The 11,585-nt window shown below is 42.2% G+C and overlaps 1 protein-coding gene across 1 annotated transcript in view; it reads right to left on the reverse strand.

Moving 5' to 3' along the window:
- Positions 1-4,181: 4,181 nt before the first annotated feature.
- cplx2b (complexin 2b) overlaps positions 4,182-11,585 on the reverse strand; it is a gene marked incomplete at both ends in the record, with an annotated part of 8,186 nt that continues 782 nt past the window's right edge. The window contains 2 exons of the mRNA XM_084469368.1: positions 4,182-4,379; positions 5,222-5,397. Of these exons, the coding sequence (XP_084325494.1) occupies positions 4,182-4,379; positions 5,222-5,397 (374 nt within the window). The remainder of the gene's footprint in view (positions 4,380-5,221; positions 5,398-11,585) is intronic.

Genomic DNA, 11,585 nt, shown 5'->3' on the forward strand with positions numbered 1-11,585 from the left:
ATACAGAAACCATGAATAGCCTACTAAACTCAACACAACACACGGTAAGTTCTCTACACAATCTCATGCAACAGCGATGAATAAAATAAGACAGCAATGAGGGATGCTGATGATAAAGAGGAGGTTTTTAGCCCTTCACAGAGGCAGCCCACATGCTCTGACGCCCTGACACGTGTCCTGTTGAGAGAGGGCCTCAGAAGCCATCCTATAGCTGTACTAAAATCAAAGGCCTAAAATGAGTGACAGATCCGATTCATGGGCAGTTTGGGTAAAACTATTTAGCTTGGACAATTTGATCTAGGTAACACACAGTTAATGTTAGATACATTAGATGTCATTTAGAAACAGGTAGGGGTTAGGTTAGGGCATCTTAGGGCTCAAGGATGCCTACAGATTTGTCTGTGGACATTGGGGGATCTAAACCAGTAACTTTCACCTTGGAGTTGAACCAGTATTACAGTAGCTTTCCCCTTTATTTATGGGAACGTTTCATTTTTTCCCAGATTTCCCCCTCATTGGGATCATCTCCATGGAAATGTGTAAGGGTTGCATGGTTATCCAAGGTGAGCTGTAAAACCATGATGATTTCACACCCTCAGCGGGTTGGCCTTGTGTATATGGAGCCAATAAAGTTAAAACAAATCAAAATACCAACAAAAAAATTTAAGAAAACAATTCAGTGACACAGAGATGATACACTCATACTCATTTTTTTATGTAAAACCACATTTTGGTTATAATATCATAAAACCCTAACCTCTAAACTCTAACCCTTAATATTCTAAATACTGTGTTTAATTGCACATCCCCTTGTATCATTTTAAAATATTTTAAGAGAAGCCATTCCACTCCAAACTAAATCACCATCTCATCTAAATGTTTATTTTAATAGCTTATACAATTTACAAGATTGCAAGCAGAACAATAAAACAACAACTAGCCCTGCAGACTAGACTAGACCAGACTTAACCAGACCGGACCAAGCTGAGGTCATTCCAGACTAGACTAGACTTGACCAGACTAAACCAGACCAACATTAGAACAAAACTAGACTAAACAAGACCAGACCAGACCAGACCTGCTCAGGCCAGACCGGACTAGGCCAGACTAGAATAAACAAGACCAGACCCGACCTTCCCAAACCAGACCACAATAAACCATATCAGACCAAACTAGAAGAGACTAGACCAGACCAGACCCCCCCCCCCTCCCTCTCCACCCCCCATAACAATCTGGATCGAAAAAAACACTGTTCTGTTGCAAGCAGACAATCAGAGATACAGAGATTCTTACACAGTATTTATTATATTATTATCATTTATCATAGTTACAAATTATCATTGTAATGATGATAGTTACTAATACTATAATATTATAGTTTTATTTTTGTAATCACGGTCTTTTGGCATTTGGCGGTCTTTCTTTAAAAGGGTTTGCATGCGTACGGTGAGGGATTTGTTAAGTGTTTCTCATGTATTTAAAACGTTTTAACATGGCCTCCCACAGCAGTCTGTGGACGGAATAATTTGACAATGGAGCGTAGACTAGGGCAGCCCCAATGCTCTCACAACACGAAAACGTAGGAAAGAGACACACATATAAACATATACTGTACATGTAGAGTACATACATATAGATATAGAAATACAAATACAAATACAAGTACATGTAGACACTTTTCATCTTTGCGTATACTGTTGTATAAATAACCAAAGTGAGGGTTCACAAACAGATATACAGAAAATAATATTCATACAGGCAACAAACATGACATTTAACTCCAATGAGGGACTTTTTTTTTTAACAATTAACACAATTATTGCAATTAAAACATTATGGCTTTGTCTAGTGAAAAGATCCTATCTGAGTTAGAAAACCAAACCAATATAAATAAATAAAATAATGAGGAAAAACAGTAGTGCTTAGAATTATGTTGTTTTTTGATATTATTCATCATTTAAGTTATTCTATTTCACAATCAAATGTATTGGTAATTTATTATCCAACAACTAAGCACCTAAAGATAGTTACCAGATAATTACAGAATCACTACCCCTTTTCGTGTACTTTGTGTATATCATCATGCTTTCTCTATATACTGTATTGATATCCTATGTATAGAAAGTAGTTTACTAGATAGAAATGTACATCATTCTGTAGCGCTTTCATGTGAGCAAACACATTACTCAATGGTTTGAATGACGTGGAAGTACTTTTACTATCCTCTTTAAAAAAAAAACAAATGTAGGCGTTGCACTAACTGCGATATAATTGTCTTGTTTGAGGCTTAATGCAGAATTAACTTATAAAGACATATTTATTTATACTAATTCATGTACCGAGTGGAATTTAGTAAATTTGGATAGATTGGCCCTATATTCTGCCTTGTAGTCCATTACATGTTTGAATGCATAGACCTCACAGTTCAGAGGTCAGTGTTCTGTGTAAACACTAGGGGGCACAGATCACTAAAGAAATAAGTCAGTTTCTCTAGTATTTCTTTGGTCTGGATGTCTGTTGTTTTGTTGGTTGTTTTAGTGTTCTGATTTTACATCAGAGGGGGTGATCCCTTGATCGGGGAAGAAAGGTTGAATCTGTGTTTTGAGCCAACTGAAAACTGAAAATAACGTTTAGCGTTGAAATTAAGGTGCATACATGGATTACTACCAAAACTAAAACGGACATACAAATATACTTCTAGAAATGAAATAAGGAATCAGTTAGTCAAGTGCTTAATGTACCATTTTCATTGTACTCAATTTGTGACAGGAAATGACATCATGTAAAGTACTGGCTACAGCCACCTCATCCTGTGTTTTGATTGTCCATGGGACAGCTCTAACGCATGCAACGGTAAATATGTCTGACGTTAAGAAGATAGGAAGGATGGTAGGAAGGAAGATTCGTAAACATCCCTTGCCGGGATACGAAGGTGGGAATGTTCTTCAATAATCTGAGCTCACCTTCGTGGTTGTTTCGGATTACAGAAATTGGTCCATAAGCGGGTGACACAATCTTGGGAAACAGCTTTAGAAGTCTGGCAATATGGCAGTGTAAACAGCTAAACTGGATTGAACATTTTCCTAAAGGGTTAGAGTTGAATATTTGTAGAAGTCACCCCTGTAGGGGCATACATGAAGGCGTGGGTATTCATATATTGTTGAAAATAACTATGGACCATCCATGTCTGAGTTCTATTTGACAGCAGCTTATCAAAAGGATTCTTCTTCTTCACGCCTTTTCTAAAGTCTTTGAGGAGAACCTAAACATAGCGTTCACTACGACGGTGTTCCTCCAAACCTATACTGCTGCAATCTTCTCTGTCAACAAGACATTAATCACATCATGTGCGTGACACCCATTGACCTGACTTAAGCTGTGATGTGACAAGTGTATGCACCCTTAGTATCACCCTCAGTGACAATCCTCAACTAAAGAAGAAGATATGAAGGCACATGGATTGTACGATCATCCAAGACAGGGATCAGCCACCAGGGATTACTATAAAAATAGAAAAATTGGCAGTAAAGTAAAATCTAAATGTCCCATCGATCTTTCTTTTCTTTCTCTCTACTAAAAAAACACACCGTAAGTGAGAGGACTCACATTAGTTCTCCCGGCATGCCGTCCTCCACCAATCCCTTCCATGTGGGGGATGACCTCAACAGTCAAACCGCTGACCCAACCGATGTGTGGTTGTCATTTGTTTTTAGGAATGTTTAAGTGTGAAACACAAGAATCACCCGCCGGTGCCCTGAAAGAGTTAGGCTAGCGTTGTCACCATTGCGACAACATATTTTCTTTCCGTACAAAATGGAAGTAAAAAAAACAACAAAACAAAAAAAGCAAGAAAAAAGGACAAATACAATTTCCTAGGAAGGCAGTGTGTGTAGCCTCTATGGTTAAGACTTCTTAATTATGTTCCCAGAAACCTTTTTTGCGCTGTCCCCAAACCCCACTGTCGGCAAAACCCTGTTCATCTTCCATCCTCCCCCTGTAACAACTAAACACACACATCTCCCCCATGCACCAACCAACCCCAAGCTCTCTCTCACCATCCCCCCCTTGTATATATAAATTTCAAATCACCCCTTTTTCCCCCCTCCACCCGGCCCAGGCTTGACCAGAGAGGCTCCCCTGGGCTTTGGGGGCGTTTGTTTTGGCCTACATACAGAGTGGTTCTACTTCTTGAACATGTCCTGTAGCGGCCCGGGCAGGAACTTGAGCACGGTGTCCAGAATGCTCTCCTCGTCGTCGTCGTCTTCGTCCCCACACCCCGCCGGGATGGCCTTCTTGGGGCGTGTCAGAGAGCCCTCGCACGCCTGCTCCATGGCCGCCTTCTCCTCCGCCTCCTTCTCCTCCTTCTTCTTCAAGCCGTACTGCAGCGGAGGAGATGCGAGGGGTGAGGAGTGCCGGGGGAAGTAAGTAGAGGAGTCAGCGAGAGGGGGTGAGGAATGAGGAGGAGAGGTGAGGAGAGCAGGCAAGGAGGGGAGATGAGGGGAGGTCAGTATGGGAGGGATAGAAGAGCAGTCGGGGTTGAGGTGGTGAGGAAAGGAGGGATGAGGAAGATAGGGGAGGGTGATCCGTGGGTTGCTACAGGTTGTGCAGTGAACCCCTGCCAATGTCGGTAGCCATGTGACACCGAGTCCGACCACAGGAGGTCCGGACTTCGACTCCGACAGAACCCGGCCCCGCCAAACACTAATGACTTCCTCTCGCTCAGCTTGAATGTGCTAGACACAAAAGGGTTTGCCAAAACCTGCACTCCTTTAGTGCTAGTTCGAGGTTAGAAATGTCTAGTTAGAAATGTAAGTCTAGTTAGAAATGTATACAGAATATCACCTGTTGGTCGATAACATTAGATAGGATTATGTTGTTGTATGTTGTATGTCCTGGCACTTAATGTACGCACTAATTGTACATCGTATTAAGTTATAGTACTTAGTTATGTAGCATCTTATCCTAGCTATCTCTGTTGTATATGGGGAATGGGTTAACCTAGTGATTGTTAGCGCTCTGCACTTGGTTCTGTGAACATCCTTACTGTACCGACAGCGATGTATTTGTTTCACTTTCTTATGACGAATGTACTCATTGTAAGTCGCTTTGGATAAAAGCGTTTGCTAAAAGCGTTTGCCGTAAATGTAAATGTTGTTAGTAGTGTACTATTTTCAGGAAGATCCTGAGACATGTCGGGGGTGGTTTGAGAAGCTTTCCTCACCTTGTCCCGGATGTTCTGTCGTACTTTCTCCCTGTCCGACTCCATGCGGGCGTGCTTGGCCTTCCTCTCATCCTCCTGCTGCCTCAGCGCCTCCTGCCGCTCCTCCTCCTTCTTGGCCGCATCGGGGTCCTTCTCCTCCTCGCCCCCCAGCATCTTACCCATGTCCTTGGTGGCCCCTGGAAACACAGGAAGTCACCTGGTGTTAATAAATGCAATATATATTTTTGTATATAAATGGACAGCATTTATATAGCGCTATACAATATTGCCTAACATTCAGCCATACATACACAGATTTACACACCGACGGAGGCGTCAATCATGCAAGGCGACAGCCAGCTCATCTGGAGCAGTTAGGGTTAGGTCCCTTGCTCAGGGACACCGCAACACACACGGAGGAACCAGGGATCGAACTAGCAACCTTGCAGTTGCCAGCCAACCCTCTCTACCTCCTGAGCTACTGCCACCCCATATATAAAATCAAACCCTGATGGATGCAACGTTTTTGCAAGTGGTCAGAGCGCTTCATTTCCAAGCCTGGGGTTGCCGGTTCAAGCTCATTCTGCGTAGGATTGTGGCATCAGAGAAATGGGGTGCCACTATTATGACCCCAGCCCTCCATTCAACCCATTGGACAGGAAAGAAGGAAACGTTGAGAAGTATAACACATAAATAAGTGCTTGATGGACACACAAAAAATATACATACAGTATATACATAATATGAGATTGTAGGAATTCAGAATTTAAATGAACAGCTCTATAAGTCATGATCTGTGTTGTTGAACCGTGTTGAACCTAAGATGCGTTATTCCGCAGAAGACTGCATTTTAACTACCAGTGGACCAGTAGACCAGCCCTGCAGTGGACCAGAGGAATGCGGGGGTGTGCTAAGCAGCTCCTGCCAGGGTCTTGGCCCGAAGGGAAGACCAGGAGGAGGAGGAGGAGGAGGAGGTATAGCCAAGTTGGAAAGACCTCAGAGTACTGATAAGATGGAAGATGACACCGGGTGCCATCCCCTGGGAGCCATCTGTCTCCTGTCCTGCAGCTCTGTCGCTCATATTGAAACTCAAGTTACTATTTACTGTTAAGTCATTTAAGCAGACACTTTTATCCAAGGCGTGGGTCGCGGGATATTTCTTACTTAGAAAATATTTGAAATGTTTTTTTATTAAATATATAAATATACATACATATTTGATTGGTTAGGCTGTGCTTTAGCCTCTCTGTTAGTGGTGCAGGTGTATACTTCCGTTGGATTATCTGGATGATGAGCATGCTCCTATGCTCCCTCCTCTATCAATCTTGTTGTTCATATCCAAGCCCATAATCAACGGTGGGCCACCTGCCCAAGTACTGGTACTGAATGACAGTACTCAAACCAAGACAAAACTTGATCTCGCTATCGATGGGCCGCATGTGGGCAGCAGCAGAGGGGGGCAGGGGGGGTACTCGTACCAGTGCTTGTTTTACTAGTTGCATTAGTACTTTACTACTAGTATATTAAGTACCGAGAAGAGTATTGAGGACAGATGAACAAATCAAAACAATGCAACAACAAACAAAAGCCATTGAGTTATTCTAACATGGGGTCTGCAGATATTAGAGCTGGGTTGTGTGTTGGAAATTGGGAATTCAACCGCAAACCCTGCCAGTATCTAGCTTTTACTACAGGCTAGGGAGCAGAAGGGGACCGGATGGCACAGTGGCTAAGGTGTTTGACTCTCAGTCAAAAGGTTCAATCCCCAATGTTCACATCCTAACCTGTAGGCATCCTTTAGCAAGATGACCTGACTCTGGATGCTGAACATATCGCTTTGGATACTTGTGTTTGCTAATTAAAAGACTGCAGTTTGGCTTCACCACATTAGTTACAGATCAGTACAGACCATGGTAGCAACTCCTTTGTCATTGGAGGGGAAGAGGTGGGGGAGGGGGTCAAAGATATACATAGACATCACATCGCATTGCATTGCTTCAAACCATTGCTGCTGTTAAACATCATATTTGAAAAGCAGAAACTATAAGAAAACGTAAATGTGGGAGTTGAATAAAAATCACTGCAACGTTTTCTCCACTGATTGAAAGTGTCATTATAATACACACATTAAAGCTTATTAGATATATTTTATATTTTGTATAAAACATATAGACTATTATTTATTTTACTTCACCTGGATAATACCCCTTGAACGACTTATTTAATTGAGTTTGTAAATGTTAATGTAATGGTGCTTCTTATCTACAAAAAGCCTAGCTCCCCCATTTACTACTATATATTTACCGGCCAGTCTGTGTACGTGTCTTTGGGCTCGGGTATTCCCTTGGTTGCAAATTGCAACCTCACCGCTAGATGTCACTAATCCTACACACTGCACCCTAAAGGTAAATGGACATTGTTAATAAGGAGCTTTGAGGACTATTTTCTGTCTATATTGGAATGCTCCTTTTGGTTGTATGTTAGGATCTTTATTGGAGTACTTTGCATTTCCACAAGTGGATAAATGCACTTATATTTCCTTCAATTTCCTCTGATAAATGGGGCATTATTTGTTTCAACCTTAAATGGACTGCCTGTATATTTTCATATGAACTGTTTTGCATAGTAATTTCCCATCATATACTACAAATAATGATATATATAATAATTGAATTATAATACAATAATAATATAGAACATGCCATCCCCTTTCAAAGTGCTGCTGGTGTAAAGGACGGGGAGGTGAGGACGGGGGGGTATGGGGAGTGTTTGGTGGGTCTAAATTGGACTATTTACCCTGTGGAGCTCCACTGAACCTCACCCCCAGCAGGACCAATCAGCACTCAGCATGGGGCTCGGGGTGTTGTGGTTGTGATGGAGTTTGTGTGTGTGTGCGTGTGTGTGTGTGTGTGCGTGTGTGCGTGTGTGCGTGTGCGTGTGCGTGTGTGTGTGTGTGTGTGTGTGTGCCCTCCATGGGTATCTTCTGAGAGAGGGGGTTAAGGATGTTCCATAAGACCCGTGTGTCACTTTGCATTAATGCATGTGCACTCATAAACCTGTAGAAGTGTGTGTGACTCATGATCTGATGATGCAGCTCAGACACGCTTTCATAGTTATAATACTGATTAATAATACATTTACATAATGACATTCAAATTATAATCAATTACCAAATAGAAACTGCTAACCAAAGAAAGGTCATGGCTAGAAAAGACCACACTATACTGAACTGGTTATGCTGGTCTATATACTGGTCTCCTCTCTATACTACTAGTATATACATGTCTGTTGACATGTTGTATTCCTACTGTTCTGGTCTGTCCTATTCTGTACTGGTCTATACTGGTTTGGTTTGTATACAGTCTGCACTGGTTGGTACTGGTCTATACAGATCAGTGGTTAAGCTCTTTTTGACCTTGAAATTCTCTGTAGTTTAGAACGCTGCAGTGACCCTTTCATAGCAGTTGACCCTGCATTGACCCCCAAACTCAGCATAAAACATGCATCACCTTATCTCCATTATGTGTTGCCCCCTTCCATTGTTAAACACTGCACAGGGACTTTCTATGCATGAATTAGCTGATGTTTATGCATGAGCTTAAGTATGTGTGTGTGGGTGTTTATGATAGTCTATGTATGTCAGTTTATGGCGTGTGTGTGTGTGTGTGTGTTTGTCTGTATGACATAATACAACAAACACAATACACAAAAGTCCCATAAAATGAACAGTCCCCAAGCTACGACCTCACTCACGTAATTTATGCTGGGTCAAATCAGGGCGGGGCACTTACGACTGCTTGTCCCGTCACCTAGGAGACGGATGTCTGTGTTAGGAGATGACTAGCACTAATGGGACGGCCGTTACTATGGTGTCTCGGGACAGATGTAATGTGTTTTCCCCCCCCACTCCCAGAGCCTCAGGCGTCTTCATCCTTCAGCCAGCATCTTCCTCCACACACTCCTCTCCTTCTCGCTCCCTATCGGCTGGCAGTGCAACTGTTACAAACGTCAAGCCATGCCCCGCCCACTTGATGTCTTTTTTTTAATCCTTGATCCACGACCGGATATTTCTTTGTTGTTCTTTCTTCTCCTTGTTCTCTTCTTGTACTCCCTCATCCTCTCCCCTTCCCCATCTCCTCTTGCTTCCATCCCACTCTTCTTTCCTCTCTGCCTCTGTCATCTCTTCTCCCTCCTCTCTCCTCTCTCCTCCCTCCTCTCCCCTACCTTCCCTTGCGCCCTCTTCTCCAACCCTCCTATACCCTAATCTTCTACCCCCCCCTCCCCTTTCTCTACTCTCCTCTAGTTTTTCTGGCTCAACCTCCTCTCCTCTCTCCATAGCTACAAGACAACAGGTTGGATTACTGTGGTGGCTGCAATGGATGCTCTGGCGGTTTGACTCCCATTCGAATGGTGCTGGAATCCAATGTGGAATCCAATGAATACAATGAACTGTCTCTGCAGTTCTTATACCAGTCATGTAATTCTGATGTGACACCACCCACTTCCCATCTAAGATTAGTAAAGTTAATTTGATCTTGTCCTACCCTCAGCTAAGCTTGAAACACACACACACACTGCATGTGTGTGTGTACATTGTTGTCAATTCGCCAGCAATCCATTAACAGACCCTACCAATGAGCCAATGTTGTGTTTTTGAATCTGTTCATTTGGGATGTCAACGGTAATAAAAGCATAGACCTCCACTATCAGACCCCCGGCTCCTCCACCTCTCCCCAGGAAATGAGCTTTGGCAGTGGGATGGGCTGCAGGTGTTGTCCAGCCCTGCTGATCTGGGTCTGGATCTCTAATAGATGCTCGGGATTGAGCCAGCTGCTGTATTACAAACACTGATAAAATCACTCCCTGTATCTCTTATTAGAAACATCATCCTACCTCTGCTTTCATAAGATTTCTCTTTTACAAATCCCCTTTATGATATATGACTACGTGGCTATTCAATTTATATTGTAACTATTCTGTTTATTCTTTTCATTTTCTATAATCCATAAGGAGTATTCTACCCATGTTTTAAATATTATATAGATATCGTCACTCTATCCATATTGTGACAATTGTGTTGACATTATGACCACTAAATATATTTTGTGACTAATCAATATATATTGTTGTGATTATTCCATCTTTTTTGCGACTTTCCATATTGTGACTAATTCCATAGTTATGGTGACTCCTATCCATATTGCAACTACTCCATCTATAGGGTGCATTATTGTGAATACTATCTCTTTATTGTGACTATTGCTTGATGCGAGGAAAGGTGTTCCTATACTTTTTTTAATCTCAGTAAAAGCCTGTGATACTGCCAAATGTTGGACTACTCGGCCTCAATGGCAGGGTTAGAAAGACATGGACACCTAGCATAGCCTGTGCTAACAGTGATTGTTAATAACACCTAACCACCTAACACGTACTGACAGCAGATTGGTATCGGCACCTAGCAGAGGCCAGGGCTAAAATGATGACGCTACTAACACATTGCTAGGCCAAGCCGGACCCTTACCCCAAGGGCTGGTCTCTGTACCAGGGTGAGGGGTGCTGATGAAGCCAATATCTAATTATACCTGCAGGAGCAGTGGACAAACACATACACACACACACGCATGCACACATGCACGCTCACATGCACATGTGAGCGTGTATGTGCCTGACCTTTTAGATTTCAATAGTATATGCAATAATGAATTATTTCAGAGAAGCCAAAAGGTAAATATTATATATTTTAGCATTTTTGCTAAAATTTTTGCTCAGAGAGAGAATCTGATGGTCTGTCCAATCAGATTCGGTGGTGAATTGATGTGCAGACAAACCCACTGTATTTGACTACTCCATTTGCCAAATTACTTCACCTCAATACAAAATGAGTCTATACCCAAAGGACCCAGCTACCATACAAACCTATTTGATAGTGTGTGTGTGTGTGTGTGTGTGTGTGTGTGTGTGTGTGTGTGTGTGTGTGTGTGTGTGTGTGTGTGTGTGTGTGTGTGTGTGTGTGGATTCAGCATATGTGCGCATGTTCGTGTGCATATGTTTGGTGATTGCATATATATTCATGGGCCTGCCTGCTACCAGCTGTGTCCCGCTGCAGTGAATGACAGCATGTTTGGAGCAGCAGTGAAAAGGTCAACTAACAGCAGCCTGCATGGGGTCAATTACAGCCATGCTGCCTGCTGGGAGGGGAGGGAGGGATGAAATATATGGATAGATTGATGGAGAGATAAAGATATATTAGATGGATGGAAGATAGATAGATAAAGACATTTACCATATATCTATGGATAGATGGATACATATATATATATATATATATATTGATATACATTATCAATATATATGATAATATAACAATATATATATATACATTATC

Source organism: Micromesistius poutassou (assembly GCF_964030765.1).
Source record: "Micromesistius poutassou genome assembly, chromosome: 6".
In the NCBI taxonomy this organism is placed as follows: domain Eukaryota; kingdom Metazoa; phylum Chordata; class Actinopteri; order Gadiformes; family Gadidae; genus Micromesistius; species Micromesistius poutassou.